Genomic DNA, 20,670 nt, shown 5'->3' with positions numbered 1-20,670 from the left:
AAGTTACAATTTCATTTAGACTTGAAGTCAGCTTCTGATTAGACTCAAATGATATCATTAGGTCTCTCTCCTTCACCCTCTCTTGCTGTCCTCTGGGTTGGCTTTATTCTCAGGCTGGCTGTTTCCAGGAGATGCCAAAGATGGCCAGCAGTGGCTGTAGGCTCACAGCTTACAAAACCCCAATAGGCCAAACATTCTTCTTTGTCCAATAGTTATAATAAAAGCCCTGAGACTGACTCCTACTGGAAGAGATTAGTTCACATGCCCATCCCTCAATCAATCAGGGTTGGTTGAGCCTAATAGCATGCCCCACTCCATCATTTGAATTGAAAATGTGGGTGGGGGTGGTACAGGACGAGAGGCACTTGGAGGGATGACAGGCAGGAGTCTGTCTACCTCCTGGCTAGGAGGTAAAAATTGGGATGGGAACAGATATGGACAGTCCAGTAGAAAGCACTACATTTGTGGTCCCAATGAGAGTTCAACCCCTACTCGATCATCAACATCACACCCTTCAGGAGGAATAGCCCCTGCCCCGAGACCCAGATGCTGAAGAAGAAAACATGAACCTGCCCATGTCCAGCAGGTACTCCATGTCCTGTGGCTGTGCTGCACCCTGCAACCTGCCACTCTACCTGCTGGCCTACTCCAGCCCTGTTGTCAATCACTCCAGGTCCCTGAATGAGGAAGTGCACCCCCAGGAGACAATGACCTTAAGCATCATACCTTGCAACCTGGGGATTTCATCTGTTGGAAAAGACACCTCCAGAAAGACTCTTTGACCTCGCAGGACAGGCCCATAATTATCAGGAATTGCTAACCACCTTTGTGCTGCCAAACTCTAGGGAACAGACTCTTGGATTCACATGATGCATCTAAAGAAAGCACCAAAGCCTGACTGTACACCGTCTGGTGACCTGAAAGTAAAGATTTCCTGGAATTGAAGCAGACACATCTGATGAGACAGCTTTTCCAAGATGTCTGGACAGGACTATATACCTTTTACTCCCTGTTGCTTCTTCTCTCTGCTTCTTCCATGGAAAGACCATATCCTTGTCCGCATTTCCCAAGCCCTTGCAAAAGAGGAGAACCTAGTCTTTTGATTATGGCTTTTCAGAAACAACTTCATTATGATCCTGGGACACATTAATTTTCACTTGCTTTTTCTGAAGGGTTAGAATTTTCAGAATTCACAAAAGTCTTCTTTTATCTAAACTATTAACTGACTTTGGATTTTTATCCAGATTTATGGTTTCTGAATTTGCAAACTTACAGGTTGTATTATCAATAACACATTTGGTTCCAAACAGTTCTTTTGAGATAAATAGTATTTTAAAACATCTTTGAAGTTTTGCTATTTTTCAAAAAGTTCATCAACTATTTCTTCATGTTTATACTTGCACTCTGTCTTCCCAAATGCACTGGGTTAATTCTTTCAGTACACTCCTGCAGTATTCACTAATCTGCTTTCATGGTCGCTTTAAGCAGAGACTTCTAGGAGGCATGCATGACTCCAGGTTTGCCTTCACAGAGAGAACCTTTCTCCCCATAATTGGGATAAATGCCAATAAATATTTCAGTTGGCTATTTTCAGACCTAGAGTCCTGGTTTAAAACCATCATACAATTTGGAATTGTTATGTTATTTCTTTTATTATGTTAAGTTTTGTATTTTCTTTACCATCAAACTTCTTTTAAAAACCACATACCTGGGACTCCTGGGTGGCTCAGTTGGTTAAGCGACTGCCTTCGGCTCAGGTCATGATCCTGGAGTCCCGGGATCAAGTCCCACATCAGGCTCCCTGCTCAGCGGGGAGTCTGCTTCTCCCTATGACCCTCCCCATCTTGTGCTCTCTCACTCTGTCTCTCAAATTAAAACAAAACAAAACAAAAACATGTACCCAATAAAGGTGATGCTGGCTCAATGCTTCAAGGTGAATTCCAACACTTAAAACCTTGAAAAAATAGGCTTTTTTAAAATTAATATTTGTTTATCTATTTGAGAGAGAGAGATAGAGCATGGGGGGAGGGAGAGAGAATCACAAGCAGACTACCCACTGAGTACAGAGCCTGATGCGGGGCTCAATCCCACAACCCTGAAATCATGAGCTGAGCCAAAATCAAGAGTCGGGACACCTAACCAACTGAGCCACCCAGGTGCCCTGAAAAGATAGACTTTAGAGGAGCAGTACCTGAGAGTTTCTCCCTGCTAACCTTCCTTCTTGCTCAGATGTAGCCTGAAGTGGTTTCTAACTACTCTGTCCTTTCCCTCTGACATAGGACATGACAACCAGGAAAAGTCCTTCCTGGTACCAAGGGACAAACCCATTAAATAGAAAGAACTTGACTTTTGATCAGTGATGCTTTCAAAGAAAGATCTTGATCAAAATGTGAAAATTAATAAAAGGAAATCTTGTTCAGAATGGCATCCACCAGCTAGGACGGGGAGCTCTCATGACCCACGATGTCTTGTCAATTTCAGGTCCCATGAAAGTCGTATGTGATTAGTGCCAGTTAGGTTTGAACATTAGACATTTTACTCATTAATCAAAGATCTGTGTTTCATATACAGTTTTTAGAGGGGATGTTATAATCCTGCAGCTTTAAGTGTTCATGTTATCAAGTGATATGAGAACCCAAACCCCCAGATTAATATTTGAAGACTATGCTGATGTCAACCTCAAATATTAAGGTAAGCATAATGTGGATCCCTGACTTTGTATATAAATGTACAACTATTCCCTCCCCGTTGGCAGAGCATTACCTTGGTACTAATCCATCTACACTACCTCACCACCTGCACACACGCACGCACACACATACACACACACACACACACGCGGCACTGTCAGCATGTAGGCATTTACAAGATGCCCAGCTGAATTCATCCAGTGACTGTGGGATACAGCAAAGACAACCATCCCTGATGATAATTGATTTTTACCCTGATGGTAACAGTTTAGACGGAGAGAAATGGGCAAATATAGGATAAATCATCTTTTTGAGGTCAAGTCTGCAAGGCACTAGGTCTGTCTCACTTCACGCATCTATTGAGACCAAATTCATGAAACAGTACCTAAGGAAGGAAAAATAAATAAATAAACAGCCACTTACAGAGTTCATCTGCCAGAAAACAGTGTTTCAATATTGGTGAAGGTTTAGATTAGAATTTAGGATGATTCTATGCTATTTAATCCCTTAGCACTCTCCACCTGTCCCTAAAATCTTTCACAATCATACTAATTTTTCAGGACACCAAAAGCTAAAACAGCACAAGTTGCTTTTGGTATAAATACTGAAAAGTGTCTCCTATTACTTGAAAGAATACAAAGGATTTAGACTTCCACATGTAAAATGATCATGGCCTCTTTTCTAGGCTTTTGGGGTATAACTTTCATAAGTCAGTTGGCCCATCAGAGTAATTAAATTAAAGAGAACAGTTTTTAGAATAGAATATACTGTCTATTGAGTTTTGGTTAAGTTCTATCCTGTGTATTTGAATAACTAGAATACAGTGTTATGTTGCAGATTTCACATATTTTTTACTCTCTATGTCCTCTCCAGTCCTGCTTCTAGCTTTTGGAAGCAAGTGTCGCCAGTACCCTGATGCCCTGTGTTCCTTCAGCTTCTGATCACATTACCCTTATAACTCGGCAGCATCCCCATATTCATTTTCTATGTCAAGATAAGCCTCATGTCATGGCCTTCTGTTAAGAAAGCCTGCTCAAGCCTGGCTTTCATTAGTACTTCATATCCCTGTTTGCCATTTTACCTGCACTCTGCCCTTTCATGTGGAAACTAACCCTCATATGAGCTCAAAAGGCTCTTTCATTCACCTTTTCTTCTAAAGCCTGTGGGTATAGGTTTGGATGAAATAGTATTCAAAATGTACACAATGTGTTGTGAAATGTATTGATATTTTATTAATTTTATTCCAGGTGAACACATTTAACTGAATTGCAAGTTACATCACTAGTAAGTTAGATAGAAAATCCCACCACATAGGACTTCTGAGGTTTGGTACAATAGTTTGTCTTGATGGCCTCATGTATACAGTCACTATAGTCAGTATCACACTTGCCACACTTACAGCTTATAGCTACAGGGTAGGAGAAATAGGGAGTAACATGGCGTGGGCATCCTGGTATTTCTACAGTCTTGTACATGAAGTCTCTATATGTACAAACATCCTGGGACAGAGCATATTTGGGAAGAAACAGTTTGCCATTGATATCCTGAGGAAAGAACAGAAAAGGGAGCATAATGTTAATTCACTTATATTCCTTTGACACAAATAAGATTGGGGAGGATTCCTTAGTCCCATTCCCCAGTACCAAGTCAACATATCCACACTGAATCCTATAGAGACAAAAATCACACACACACACACACACACACACACACACACACACACACACCCCTCTCTTTTATCCTTGATCATGGGAACAATATAAGGTTTAAATAAATTCTGGGAGTAAAACTATCATGAAATTTTCTATACCAATTGTGCTAAAAAGATCGATATAATACTATAACCTGGGGACTCTACCTCTAAGGAGCCAATAACATTAGATTTAGGAAATGAGGTTGTTATTTATCTCATTTCCTTTCTGGATAGAAATGGACTGAGTCTAGGTTTATCTAATTTACAGCCAAAAGAAGTGAGGTGAACTACATACCCGTGTCATACAATATCCAGCACAGATGGTGGTGTTGATGGTTAGGCAATAAGCACACTCTTTCCTTTCGACATGCATCGTATACTCAGTTGGAAAACAAAAAGACATTACTTGCCCACATGCAAGGCCAAAAAGCATGGACATCAGGTAGATAGCAGTCATGCTAAATCAAAGATAAAATTAAAGAATCTATTACATGTATCCTTTAGGACATTCAGAAGTGACATTTAGAAAGAGCTAAAATGTGTGTGCATGCATGTGTGTGTGTGTGAATATTTGTATTTATTGAATGCCTACTTCATTCTAGGCCTGATATTAGGTGCTTTTACGTAGTTAATACTCTCAATAATCTTTCTTTATGCATTTAGATGTGACTATGAGTCACATACCTCATAATGGAGGAACTCACATAGTCAAGGTCCTGCTTGCAAGTGTCACTTAGCAACACTGGGCAGTGTAAAGGAAAGCCTGAAACATCACAACAGAACAGTGGCAGAGACACATAATGTCAACTAAGTGTAAAACAATTCACTCAGTGGAAACAGTACGAATACCTGCCCCTAATTATAAGATGTCAGCTAAAAGCGAGGCCTCAGTAGGGGCTTTCCTCAGAACAGTAGTTTTCTAAAAACTTTAGTTCATTACGGCCAACAGACCAGTCATAATCAGAAAGCCCAAAGAAACTAAGAAAAAGTATAATCAGACTTCAGTACCATCTCAGCACAAATCATCTTGCATATAATTCTATCCAATGTCTATCAAGGAGACAAGATAAAGCTAGAGAATGTCCAGAATAGGTCAACTAAAATCACCACTGGTGTTAAAGGGCTAGCCCAGAAATCTAGAAACCCCCCTTTTTTCAAAACCCTGAGGATATGCAAAAAATATAGGTTGACACAGAGAAAGACCATCAGGACAGACCCGCTGTTGGTTAGCCAGAAAAGTAGAATAAGTTTTAGCTGCATGGAAGACAACAGAGGGTCCATTGTGCCCCAGACAGAAGAATATGTATTTCAGTAGAACCTGTCTAATGAAGAGTTTGTTCAATATCAACTCTGTTTATCATAATGAGCTGGATAAAATTATGACTAATGGCAGATAAATTAGATAAATATATATTGAGCATTTAAACCAGGCAATGAGAAATACAAAATGGATAAACTATGGTCCTTGACTTCAAGGGCTGAGAGTCTAATCACAGTAGATAAGATTGAGCACTAATAAAAAAATATTGTTCTAAGTGCTCTGAAAGAGTCCAAATTATGACTCTGAGACAAAATTATCAAAAATTTCTTCTGTATAAACAAGGAAGTGAAGTAATCCATTAAAAAGTTTTCCTGGTTAACTCCTTTAGATAAAATGTTGCATATTCAAGTATTCTTCAGAAAGTTTTGGTATTTCAATTAAAGAGCAAAAATATAAGAATTCCTTCCTCATGGAGTCTGGTTCTCTCAAGTGTTTTGTGAATGTAAGCTCTCTTTATGGTACAGAATTGGTTCTGTTATTTTAGAGCCACAGACCTAGAGGATCCTCTAAAAATGACATAAAATACTCAGCCATCATGATCATATCGTTCTTGCCTCTCTAGCCAGCCAACTACTGGGTTTTTGCATAAAAAATAATTAATCACTATTTTAGCTCTGTGATTCTACATAAAATAGATGTGTGGTAATCTAGTGGTGAGTCCTGGAGTCAAGGGATAGAATTCTATTTCAAGATCTCCCATGGCTCTATAAGAAATTGACTAAAATATTTAATCTGTCTGGGCCTTATTTTCTTATCTGGAAAACATAGAGAGACAAGTAAACCCAACCCTATTTTTTTTATTGTGTTGTCACCATATAGTACATCATTAATTTTTGATGTAGTGTTCAACGATTCTTTATTTGCGTATAACACTCAGTGCTCATTACAATATGTGCCCTCCTTGATACCCATCACCAGATTACCCCATCCTTCCTCACTCCCCTCCACTCTGAAACCCTCAGATTGTTTCCCGGAGTCCATAGTCTCTCATTGTTCATCTCCCCCTCTGGCTTCCCCCCCTTCAGTTTTCCCTTCCTATTTTTAATTGTAGGAGAAAACACTGTTTTAGAACTTTTACCCGTTGTTATCATATTCATTATGGATACTATATTTTTTCAAATTTCCTCTTATAAATGTAAAACTCTAAACAAAAAAAAGGAAAAACTAAAAGGGCTGAATTACTAGCAATGGTAGCTGTATAATTTTGTGGATTTAAAAAAAGTAAGAATTATTCTTTCCCCTTTATTGCAAATAGTAAAACTTTACCTACAGAATCTTTCTGAGCCTCAATTTCCTCATCTAAAAGGAAGGCTTAGAACCAGAAGATGATTGAGAAGTTCTTTTCAGCACAAATAGATTGTAATTCTATGTGATAAATTAGTGTCAGGTCCCTATTCCATAAGACTCAGTGATCTAGAATTCTGCTTCTAGATTTTCTTACAGTTATGTGTAACTGAGCAACTTAATATCTTTTTGCCTTCATTTTTCCATATGCTCCTTCCTAAAAATCATAAAAAGAATAAAACCAATATATGTGAAGCTCTTGGAATGATATGGAAGAAAGACTAGTAACTATATAACACTATATAAATCAGTATTAGTTTAATACCTCCCTATATGATCTGCCATAATTTCTTCTTTATTGTCACTGGATTCTAATCTCTGCAACTTAATTGCCTCTTTTAAAATCATGATAAATGATTATTGAGCACCTAAGCACAGAAGGCATGATATGATTTCAGGCCCTAAATAATGAGAGATGCCTTTTTCAGTGGCATGACCATCTGTCTACACTTTCAATATTTTACCTTATTATAAGATATCTTCTTTCCTTTACCACTTACCCCACCTTACCCTCTTTTTGTTCTTACTGCCTTCATTCTTAAAAAAGACATTGTTCTCTACTCCTCCAATTTTCTCTGCCAATCTTTTCTCTCCAATTTCCTTACTATGCTATGAAAAGAATCAATTGCCCACTCTATGAGCAATCCAGGAACTTCACTAAACAATATATTTTTCTAGAAACCAATATGTACTATAAGGCAGGGAATGTTCATTGGACACTATCCAAAGTGAATTTACTGTAAGTTTTCCCAGAAGTATATGATCATCAAAGATAACCATTAGTAATTTATAGGATTTAATATACAGATTATTCAATTAATAAAAATGTTTAAATCAAAATAGAAAGAGAAAGCAATGCACATCAATTAGCCTTCATGAGGGAATTGACCAGTTATTCCTTTTACTTGAAGTCAATGAAATTTTTCTTATCCTTATATATGTAGTTTACCCACCTTTACCTACCACCGAACAATTTTGGAGCAATAATTAGAATTCTTAGAGTCTATAGAAGCAAATTATCACTTAGCATTTGCCATTTTTTAATATCAACTAAAATGGTGAAAATGAAAAAAAGAATTAGGATGAGAACATTTCATTTCACAAAGCCTTCTCAGTGTAGACACCTACCTTACTTTGCATTGGGGAGCTGATCGTATAATGACCCAGACTAAAAACTCTTGGTTCATTTTATACCCTTCAGGATAAATCCTCTCTGATCTCCTTGTTTATATAGTTGCGTTTGAATTACTGCTTTCTTATCTGAAAGACAGCTATTGAAAATTCATACTGAACCCCAAATAAAATGTGTTTAGACAAACAATTTCACAACATACTCCTCTGGAAACTCTGACATTATTACAGCATGAATTTTCCTCTCTCCTATTTCAAAATAAAATTACCCTTTTAAATACATCCTTTATTAATATTTAGTAATACTAACAAAGGATATACACAGGAGAAAAAATTTAAAAAAAACTCTATACAATCTAAGTTAGTCTTGAGAATAAAGAATTTATTTTGGGCTTGAATGCCCCAAATTTTGCCTAAATTCTCATTTACAGATATATAAAATTATTGCTTATCTACAAAACAAAGGCAACTTTTTAATGGAACTCCAGGGCAAATAGCATGTGTTGCCGATTAAAACAAAAAGAAATCCTTGATTAGTTCAGAATATTTTATTGTTTTATCTTCGGATTTGAAAAAATAATAAATATAATTTACATGTGTGTAAGAACAGTCATTTAAGTAAATGACCAAATCTGACAAGATGTCAAACTGATCTGAAATCAAATCCTGGCTCTGCCATCTACTATGACATTAACATGCTTGAGCTTTATTTCATTTTGTCACCTATTTAAAGGTAATATCAGTGTTTATGTAAAGCACTTAACACAGTGTCTGCCATATAATAAGTGCTTAATAAATGATAGCTAATTTAATAATTCAACACTTATTTGTTTAATAATTAGTCAGAATGCCTAGTATATAACAGGCAGTCATTTTTTATGTTTAATGCACAAATGGCTGAGGGAGTGCATGAATAAAAAATTATTGAATTTTTGAAAACAACATACACTTTTCTCCATCTCCATGGCTGTAACTCAATTTTACTTCTTTCAATCCATTTTTCTCTGTTCAAGGTAATATACCAAAAGTTCAATGAGGAATTTTCCATTGCCCTCAGAAAAAAAGTCCCTTACAATGATACTTGTAATCTATTTTGCAAGATACCTTGCAATCTATTTTGCCTCTCTGGTTTTATCTGTCACCCCTCCCCCTATCTTCTCCACCCTCCCTCTTTTTCTATGTTCTTCAGCCAAACTAAAAGGAATTCCTCAAATTAGTCACTTTCTTTCTTGCCTCCAAGTCCTTTCATATGCCATTCTCTCTGTCTAGAACATCTGCCTGATCCCCCACTCCATGCCTCATCCCACCTAATTCCTACTCATCTTTCATTAGTTAAGTGAGAAAGCAGACCTTCTGGAAAGCCCTCTCTTGATTCCCCAAGGCCTTCCTCATGGTTAGTGTTTTAAAAGAATTAGAGAAAATAATAGGACATCTGGCACATGGTAGATACTCAATAAATCATAGATACTATTCTTGATTATTGACAACCCCATTGATCTTCATTTATCCTAGTCTTTAGCAAAAGTTAATGAAAAAAAAAAAAATAAGTGCGGTATAGGTGAGTCTCCCTGGTGGTGGGATGGAGAGATCAAGGCAGAATCTGGTATATTTACCAGGAATAGCCATTCCAGAGGCCTCAAATCTCAGAAATATAAGTTACTATGTAATAAGAGAAAAACTCTGAAAACAGGAAAAGTGGAAATGAAGATACCAAACTTAACCTGCTTCATGTGATTCCAAGCAAGATATTAAGACAGGAGTACAGTAATTGGGAACATTAGATGTTTGTTTCTAGTGGAAGTAGTACCTCTGTTGTATAAATAATTAATTCAGGAACTCAGTTTCTAGCACATTTACATACCTATCCCTGAGAAATATATATATGTATAATAGAATTGATATATACTTGGCCTATTACTTAAAAAACTATTAAAATATATCATATATTTATGTAATTATTTTCTTTTCAAAGGGAATATCATGTATATGATCTCATACTCTTAAAAGAATCCAGGCAGACTGAACTTTCACTTCTGGCCCAGATTTACTCTCTCACCTAAAATAACTGTAAGCAGGACAAAATATATAAAACAATGCTTTGCATACAGTGGACATTAGGCAACAACAACAAAAAGTGATCCCAGAGAGATGGGAAACAAACAAGAGAACTACAGCTTACTGCCTGGAGAAAGTTTCTGGCAGGTGGTACAGGGAAATGCACCATGCATGGCTGAGGCCAGAATTGTCCCCAAAATGAGGAGATGGACTTGGGAGTCCATGGAATCCGGGTCCTAGAATTCACAGAGAGGAATATTGGAGAAGAGAGAACTACACACAGAAATCTGGAGATCTGCAGAGGATGTCTTTCAGTATTCAGTGGAAAATGATAAACTCATGCATGTGATAAAATTAGATGAGGCTAGGAAAAGAAATATCTGGAAGGATTAAAGAGAATAGTCGTGGGACTCACACAGGGTTAGGCATAGTGCTTGTACCCACCAGCAACAGTGGAAAATCTCCTAACTCATGGGAAATCAGGCAGTATACTCAGAAGGGTTTTGCTTCAGCAAGGGGAAAAATTAGCCCTAAAACTAACTGCTGTTCTGACCCTGCCAAAAAAAGCTTACAAACAAGACCTAAAATGATCAACTGTTTGCAAGTAACATAACTGTCAATAAACTAAGCCGAAGAATATTTACAGGTATGCAACAATATTTGGCACGCAAGAAGGTAGAATCTACAATATGTGGCATTTAATAAAAAAGTTAGTAGTCAGGCAAAGAAGCAAGAAAATACAATTCATAATGAAAAGGAAATTAGTCAATTGAAACTGACCCAGAAATAGTACAGATAACAGAATTAGTAGACGAGGAACATCAAAACATAACACTACCAAAGGAATACAAAACTTTTCAGTAACTAATCCCAAAGAAATAGAAATCTGGGAGTTACCTGAAAAACAATCCAAAATAGTTACTTTAAGGAAGCTCAGCAAGATTCGAGGGAATGTAGGCAATTCACTGAACTCATGAAAAAAATGAGAAACTCAACAAACAGACAGAAAATATAAAAAATAACCAAACAGAAGTTCTGGACTGAAGAATATGTAAATCATATTGAACTCTAGTATGTTAGTTAAAAGACAACTGGTGAAAAAAATTTTGTTAATGGATACACAATATATAAATTAGGGCACCAAAAATATAAAATGGGGGAGACAAGTAAATATATAGAACTTTTTATGCAAATGAAGTCAAGTTGTCAGCTTAAAATAGACAATTACAAACATTACATGTTTTTTTAATTTTTTATTGTTATGTTAATCACCATACATTACATCCTTAGTTCTTGATGTAGTGTTCCATGATTCATTGTTAGTGCATAACACCCAGTGCTCCACGCAGAACGTGCCCTCTTTAATACCCATCACCAGGCTAACCCATCCCCCCACCCCCCTCCCCTCTAGAACCCTCAGTTTGTTTTTCAGAGTCCATCGTCTCTCATGGTTCGTCTCCCCCTCCGACTTACTCCCCTTCATTCTTCCCCTCCTGCTATCTTCTCCTTTTCTTTTTTCTTAACATATATTCCATTATTTGTTTCAGAAGTACAGATCTGTGATTCAACAGTCTTGCAAAATTCACAGCGCTCATCATAGCACATACCCTCCCCAATGTCTATCACCCTGCCACACCATCCCTCCCACCCCCCCACCACGCCAGCAACACTCAGTTTGTTTCCTGAGATTAAGAATTCCTCCTATCAGTGAGGTCATATGATACATGTCTTTCTCTGATTGACTTATCTCACTCAGCATAACACCCTCCAGTTCCATCCACGTCATTGCAAATGGCAAGAATTTCATTCCTTTTGATGGCTGCATAATATTCCATTGTGTATAAATACCACTTCTTCTTTATCCATTCATCTGTCGATGGACATCTTGGCTCTTTCCACAGTTTGGCTATTGTGGACATTGCTGCTATAAACATTGGGGTGCACGTACCCCTTCGGATCCCTACCTTTGTATCTTTGCGGTAAATACCCAGTAGTGCAATTGCTGGATCGGATGGTAGCTCTATTTTCAACTGTTTGAGGAACATCCATACTGTTTTCCAGCGTGGCTGCACCAGCTTGCATTCCCACCAACAGTGTAGGAGGATTCCCCCTTCTCCACATCCCCTCCAACATCTGTCGTTTCCTGACTTGTTAATTTTAGCCATTCTGACTGGTGTGAGGTGGTATCTCATTGAGGTTTTGACTTGGATTTCCCTGACGCCGAGCGATGTTGAGGACTTTTTCATGTGTCTGTTGGCCATTTGGATGTCTTCTTTGGAAAAATGTCTGTTCATGTCTTCTGCCCATTTCTTGATTGGATCATTTGTTCTTTGGGTGTTGAGTTTGATAAGTTGTATATAGATTTTGGATACTAGCCCTTTATCTGATATGTCATTTGCAAATATCTTCTCCCATTCTGTCGGTTGTCTTTTCGTTTTGTGGACTGTTTCTTTCACTGTGCAAAAGCTTTTTATCCTAATGAAGTCCCAATAGTTCATTTTTGCCCTTGCTTCCCTTGCTTTTGGCGATGTTTCTAGGAAGAAGTTGCTGCGGCTGAGGTGGAAGAGGTTGCTGCCTGTGTTCTCCTTTAGGATTTTGATGGACTCCTGTCTCACGTTTAGGTCTTTCAAACATTTGGAGTCTATTTTTGTGTGTGGTGTAAGGAAATGGTCCAGTTTCATTCTTCTGCATGTGGCTGTCCAGTTTTCCCAACACCATTTGTTGAAGAGACTGTCTTTTTTCCATTGGACATTCTTTCCTGCTTTGTCAAAGATGAGTTGACCATAGGGTTGAGGGTCCATTTCTGGGCTCTCGATTCTGTTCCATTGATCTATGTGTCTGTTTTTGTGCCAGTACCATACTGTCTTGATGATGACAGCTTTGTAATAGAGCTGGAAGTCCGGAATTGTGATGCCGCCAGCTTTGCTTTTCTTTTTCAATATTCCTCTGGCTATTCGGGGTCTCTTCTGGCTCCATACAAATTTTAGGATTATTTGTTCCATTTCTTTGAAAAAAGTGGATGGTATTTTGATGGGGATTGCATTGAATGTGTAGATTGCTCTAGGTAGCATTGACATCTTCACAATGTTTGTTCTTCCCAATCCATGGGCATGGAACGTTTTTCCATTTCTTTATGTCTTCTTCAATTTCTTTCATGAGTATTTTTTAGTTTTCTGAGTACAGATCCCTTGCCTCTTTGGTTAAATTTATTCCTAGGTATCTTATGCTTTTGGGTGCAACTGTAAATGGGATCGACTCCTTGATTTGTCTCTCTTCTGTCTCGTTGTTGGTGTATAGGAATGCCACTGATTTCTGTGCATTGATTTTATATCCTGCTACTTTACTGAATTCCTGTATGAGTTCTAGCAGTTTTGGGGTGGAGTCTTTTGGGTTTTCCACATAAAGTATCATATCATCTGCAAAGAGTGAGAGTTTCACTTCCTCTTTGTCGATTTGGGTGCCTTTGATTTCTTTTTGTTGTCTGATTGCTGTGGCTAGGACTTCTAACACTATGTTGAATAGCAGTGGTGATACTGGACATCCCTGCCGTGTTCCTGACCTTTGGGGAAAAGCTCTCAGCTTTTCCCCATTGAGAATGATATTGGCTGTAGGTTTTTCATAGATGGCTTTTATGATATTGAGGTATGTACCCTCTATCCCTATACTCTGAAGAGTTTTGATCAAGAAGGATGCTGTACTTTGTCAAATGCTTTTTCTGCATCTCTTGAGAGGATCATATGGTTCTTGTCCTTTCTTTATTAATGTATTGTATCACGTTGATTGATTTGCGGATGTTGAACCAGCCTTGCAGCCCAGGGATAAATCCCACTTGGTCATGGTGAATAATCCTTTTAATGTACTGTTGGACCCTATTGGCTAGTATTTTGGTGAGAATTTTTGCATCCATGTTCATCAAGGATATTGGTCTGTAGTTCTCCTTTTTGATGGGGTCTTTCTGGTTTTGGGATCAAGGTAATGGTGGCCTCATAAAACGAGTTTGGAAGTTTTCCTTCCATTTCTTTTTTTTGGAACAGTTTCAGGAGAATAGGTATTAATTCTCTTTAAATGTCTGATAGAATTCCCTGGAAAGCCATCTGGCCCTGGGCTTTTGTTTTTTGGGAGATTTTTGATGACTGCTTCAATTTCCTTAGTGGTTATAGGTCTGGTCAGGTTTTCTATTTCTTCCTGGTTCAATTTTGGTAGTTGATACATCTCTAGGAATGCACCCATTTCTTCCAGGTTATCTAATTTGCTGGCATAGAGTTGCTCATAATATGTTCTTATAATTGTTTGTATTTCTTTGGTGTTGGTTGCGATCTCTCCTCTTTCATTCATGATTTTGTTGATTTGGGTCCTTTCTCTTTTCTTTTTGATCAGTCTGGCCAGGGGTTTATCAATCTTGTTAATTCTTTCAAAGAACAAGCTCCTAGTTTCATTATCTGTTCTCCTGTTCTTTTGGTTTCTATTTCATTGATTTCTGCTCTGATCTTTATTATTTCTCTTCTCCTGCTGGGTTTAGGCTTTATTTGCTGTTTTTTCTCTAGCCCCTTTAGGTGTAGGGTTAGGTTGTGTATTTGAGACCTTTCTTGTTTCTTGAGAAAGGCTTGTATTGCTATATACTTTCCTCTCAGGACTGCCTTTGCCGTATCCCAAAGATTTTGAACAGTTGTGTTTTCATTTTCATTGGTTTCCATGAATTTTTTTAATTCTTTAATTTCCTGGTTGACCCATTCATTCTTTAGTAGGATGCTCTTTAGCCCCCATGTATTTGAGTTCTTTCCAACTTTCCTCTTGTGATTGAGTTCTAATTTCAAAGCATTGTGGTCTGAAAATATGCAGGGAATAATCCCAATCTTTTGGTGCCAGTTGAGACCTGATTTGTGACCTAGGATGTGATCTATCTGGAGAATGTTCCATGGGCACTAGAGAAGAATGTGTATTCCGTTGCTTTGGGATGGAATGTTCTGAATATGTCTGTGACGTCCATTTGGTCCAGTGTGTCATTTAAAGTCTTTATTTCCTTGTTGATCTTTTGCTTAGATGATCTGTCCATTTCAGTCAGGGGGTGTTAAAGTCCCCCACTATTACTGTATTGCTGTCAATGTGTTTCTTCGTTTTTGTTATTAATTGCCTTATATAATTGGCTGCTCCCATGTTCGGGGCATAGATATTTACAATTGTTAGATCTTCTTGTTGGATAGACCCTTTAAGTAGGATATAGTGTCCTTCGTCATCTCTTATTACAGTCTTTGGTTTAAAATCTAATTTGTCTGATATAAGGATTGCCACCCCAGCTTCCTTTTGCTGTCCATGAGCATGGTCAATTGTTTTCTACCCCCTCACTTTCAGTCTGGGGGTGTCTTTGGGTCTAGTATGAATCTCTTGCAGACAGCATATCGATGGGTCTTGTTTTTTAATCCAATCTGATAGCCTGTGTCTTTTGATTGGGGCATTTAGCCCATTTACATTCAGGGTAACTATTGAAAAGTATGGATTTAGTGCCATTGTATTGCCTGTAAGGTGACTGTTACTGTATATTGTCTCTGCTCCTTTCTGACCTGTGCTGCTTTTAGTCTCTCTCTTTGCTTAGAGGACCCCTTTCAATATTTCTTGGAGGGCTGGTTTCGTGTTTGCAAATTCCTTAGTTTTTGTTTGTCCTGGAAGCTTTTTATCTCTCCTTCAATTTTCAATGAGAGCCTAGCTGGATATAGTATTCTTGGCTGCATCTTTTTCTCGTTTAGTGCTCTGAAGATATCATGCCAGTCCTTTCTGGCCTGCCAGGTCTCTGTGGATAGGTCTGTTGCCAATCTAATATTTCTACCATTGTAGGTTACAGATCTCTTCTCCTGAGCTGCTTTCAGGATTTTCTCTTTGTCTCTGAGACTCGTAAGTTTTACTATTAGATGTCGGGGTGTTGACCTATTTTTATTGATTTTGAGAGGGGTTCTCTGTGCCACCTGGATTTTGATGCCTGTTTCCTTCCCCACATTAGGGAAGTTCTCTGCTATAATTTGCTCCAATATACCTTCTGCCCCTCTCTCTCTTTCTTCTTCTTCTGGGATCCCAATTATTCTAATGTTGTTTTGCCTTATCGTATCGCTTATCTCTCGAATTCTGCCCTCGTGATCCTGTAGTTGTTTCTCTCTTTCTCAGCCTCTTTATTTTCCATCATTTGGTCTTCTGTATCGCTGATTCTCTCTTCTGCTTCATTTATCCTAGCAGTTAGTGCCCCCATTTTTTTATTGCACCTCATGAATAGCCTTTTTGATTTCAACTTGGTTAGATTTTAGTTCTTTTATTTCTCCAGAAAGGGTGTCTCTAATAACTTCCATGCTTTTTTCAAGCCCAGCTAGTATCTTTAAAGTCATGATTCTGAACTCTAGGTCCGACATCGTACTAATGTCTGTATTGAGTAGGTCCCTGGCTGACAGTACTATCTCTTGTTCTTTTTGCTGAGGTGATTTTTTTCGTCTTGTCATTTTGTCCGGAGGAGAATAGATGAATGAGAGAACAAAATGCTAACAGGTTAACAACGTCCCCAGCAAATATACTCTATACAAATCAGAAAAGACCTTCCAGTAAGTGGTCGCTTCTCTGTTCAGAGAGTTGTTGCTACTCTCCTCTTCAATCTCCTGTTGAGTTCGTAGGTGTTCAGAATGGTTTGATCCCTATTCAGCTGAATTCCTGAGACCAGATGAAATCCAGGTCTCCTACTCCTCTGCCATCTTGCTCCGCTCCCAAACATTACATGTTTTATATAAATTTCATGGTAATCACAAAGAAAAACCCATTATAGATATACAAATAATAAAGAGAAAAGAACCAAAGCATACCACTATAAAAAATCATCAATTCACAAAGAAAGATACAAGAGAAGAAAATGGAGCAAAAAAGAACTACAAAACAATCAGAAAATAACAAAATGATGATAGTAAGTGCTTACATATCAATAATCACTTTAAATGTAAATGTTTTAAATTCTCCAATTAAAAGACTTAGAGTGACTGAATGGGGGAAAAAAAAGACCCAGTGATATGCTGCTTATAAGAGACTCACTTAAGCTTTAAGGACATTCATAGGCTAAAAAATGAAGGGATGGAAAAAGACAGTCCATGCAAATGGAAACCAAGAGAGAGCAGGAGTAGCTATACTTGCGTCAGACAAAATAGACTTTAAGTCAAAAATTATAACAAGATCTGGAACATAAGGAATAGCATGGAGGACATTAGGAGAAGGAATGGAAAAATGAAGGGGGGGTATTTGGAAGGGGAGACGAACCATGAGAGGACTATGGACTCCGAGAAACAAACTGAGGGTTTTAGAGGGGAGGGGGTGGAGCGATGGGTTAGCCCAGTGATGGTTATTAATGAGGGCACATATTGCATGGAGCACTGGGTGTTATATGCAAACAATGAATCATGGAACACTACATCAAAAACTAATGATGTACAGTATGGTGACTAACAACATAATAAAAAAAACTATAACAAGAAACAAAGAAGGATCTTTCTGTGATGATAAAGGGGTCAATCAAAAGGATATAACAATTGTGGGTGTGTAGCAGGAGCATACAAGGCAAAACTATGCATCTACAGAAAAGCACAGTGGACAAGGATATTTAATGATAGGGAAAATACTCTTCAGTAAGTTACTTGGAAAAAAAAAAGAATAATAAATTCAGTAAATTTGCCAAATATAAAATTAACACACACAAGTCACTTGCATTTCTATACACTAACAATAAACTACCTGAAAGAAAAATTAAGAAAGCAATCTCTTTTAAAATAGCAGCAAAAAATAATAAAATACTTAGGAATAAATTTAAACAAGGAGGAATAAGTTTAAACAAGGAGGTGAAAGACCTATACACTGAAAACTATAAGACACTGATGAAAGCAAATGAAGAAGTCACAAATTAATGGAAAGATATCCTGTGTTCATGGATTGGAAGAAATAATAGTGTTAAAATGTCCATTTACCCAAATCATTCTACAAAGTCAATGCAATTTGTATCAAAATTCCAATGGCATTTTTCACAGAAACAGAAATGATCCTAAAATTTGTATAGAACCACAAAAGACTGAATAGCTAAAGCAGTTTTGAGAAAGAGAAACAAAGCTATAGGCATCACACATCCTGATTTAAAACTATATTACAAAAGATATAGTAATCAAAACAGTATGATACTAACATTTAAAAAAAAACATGTAAAACAGTGGAACAGAACAGGGATCCCAGAAATAAACCCACATAAACATGGTCAACTAATCCTTCACAAGGAGGCAAGAACACACAATGGAAAAGGATAGTCTCTTGAATAAATGATATTGAAAAAAATAGGATAGCCATATGCAAAGAAATGAAACTGGATCCTACCTTATACTATTCAAAAAAATCAACTCAGAATGGGGATTATAATTTAAATGTAAGACCTGGAACTAGAATTCCTAGAAGAAAATGCAGGAAAAAGCTCCTTGATATGTGTCTTGGCTATGATCTTTTGGATCTGACTCTAAAAGTACAGGTAACAAAAGCTAAACTAATAAGTAGGACTATATCAAATTTTTAAAACTTCTGTAAAGCAAATGAAACAGTCAATAAATTGAAAAGGTAACCTACAGAATGGGAGGAAATATTTGCAAACCAGTATCTGTTAAGAAGGTAATATCGAACATATATAAAAACTCATACAACTAAATAGCAAAAAAGCAATAATATAATTAAAAAATAGGCAAATGACCTGAATAGACATTTTTCCAAAGATGGTATACAGATGGCCAATAGGTACATGAAAAGGTGTTCAATATCACTAATCATTTGGAAATGCAAATCTAAACTGTGAAATATCACTCCATACCTGTAAGACAAGCTATCCTTCAAAAGACAAGAGATACAAAATGTTAGCAAGGATGAAGAAAAGAAAAGCCTTATATGCTGTTGTTAGTAATGTTAGTAATGTAAATTGGTGTAGCCACTATGGAAAACAGAATGGTGGTTTCTTAGAAAATTAAAAGTAGAACTAGCATATGATACATTAATCCTACTCCAAAGGAAATGAAATCAGTATCTCAAAGAGATATCTGCACTCCCATGTTCATGGAAGCATTATTCACAATAGCCAAGATATGAAAACAACCTAAGTGTTTGTCAACATATAATGGATAAAGGAGATGTGGTATATATGTATGCAGTAGAATATATTCAGCCACAATATAGAAGGAAATCCTGTCTTTTTTCAACAATATGGATGAACCTGGAAGATGGTATGCTAAGTGAAATAAGCCAGACAAAGACAAATACTGTATGGTATCACTTATATGCAGAATCTAAAAAGAAAAAAGAAGCCAATTTCATAGAAACAGAGAATAAAATGGTGGTTGCCAGGAGCTGAGGATAGGGAGAAATGGAGATATGTAGGTCAAAGGGTATAAAGTTGCAATTATAAGAAGAATAATTTCTGAGGATCTACAGTACAGCATAATGGCTATAGCTAATAATACAGTATTGTATATACTTGAAAGTTGCTCAGAGCAGATGTAAAGCATTCTCAATATGTAACAAAAAAGATTTAACTATGTTAGATGATGGATGTATTTATCTGGATCTTGGTAATTATTTCACAATGTGTGTGTGTGTGTGTGTGTGTATAAAATCATCATGTTGTATAATTTTAACATATACAATTAGCTTGTCAATTATTCCTCAATAAATAAAGTTGGGGAAAAGATATTATAACTAATTTCCATATATTGTAGAGGAAAGATTAAGCATATAGAGACAGGAGATATAAAAGGCCCAAACTGAACTTTTAATGATGAAAACAACAATGGTTGTGATGAAAAATACATTTAAATGAGTTGACAGTAGAGGAGACATTGCCAAGAAAAAAAAATAGTAAAGTTAAAAACTTAGCAAGTCAAACTATTCTAAATAAATACACAGAGGAAAAAAGAATGAAAAAAATGAACAATAAATGATTCAGTTGTGGAACAATTCAAGATCCCAAAAAATGTATGTAGTTGGACTCCTGAAGGCAAGGGATATAGAAAAAAAAAAAACTTGAAGATATAATGGTCAAAAAAGTTTATAAACACGATCAAATCTACAGATTCAAAAAGCCCAGTGAGCCTTAAACATAAGACATGTGAAGAAAATCAAACCAAGACACATTATAATTAATTGCTTAAAACCAGGAAAAAAGAGAAAAATCTTAAAAGCATCCAGAGAAAAAGACACATAATGCAGAGTAGAGCAAAGATAATGATGACAGGAGATTTCTCACTGGAACAATCAAGTCAAACTAAAAGGCAGTGGACCATCATCTTTAAAATACTGAAATAAAGCAACTATATGCCAGCAAATTAGATAACCTGGAAGAAATGAGTGCATTCCTAGAGATGAATCAACTACCAAAACTGAACCAGGAAGAACTAGAA

The 20,670-nt window shown here is 37.0% G+C and overlaps 1 protein-coding gene across 1 annotated transcript; it reads right to left on the bottom strand.

Annotated features, from left to right (window-relative positions):
- Positions 1-3,924: 3,924 nt before the first annotated feature.
- Positions 3,925-4,992, bottom strand: TSHB (thyroid stimulating hormone subunit beta). Its single transcript, XM_027574979.1, has 2 exons — positions 4,679-4,992; positions 3,925-4,234 (listed from the first exon to the last, which is right to left on the bottom strand). The coding sequence occupies exons 1-2, from the start codon at positions 4,838-4,840 to the stop codon at positions 3,980-3,982; spliced, it is 417 nt and encodes a 138-aa protein (XP_027430780.1). The 5' UTR covers positions 4,841-4,992; the 3' UTR covers positions 3,925-3,979.
- Positions 4,993-20,670: the final 15,678 nt, after the last annotated feature.

This window comes from Zalophus californianus, chromosome 4 (genome assembly GCF_009762305.2).
Source record: "Zalophus californianus isolate mZalCal1 chromosome 4, mZalCal1.pri.v2, whole genome shotgun sequence".
Classification (NCBI taxonomy): Eukaryota; Metazoa; Chordata; class Mammalia; order Carnivora; family Otariidae; genus Zalophus; species Zalophus californianus.
Note: the sequence above shows the minus strand (reverse complement) of the source record. Positions and strands in the feature narration are given on the sequence as shown.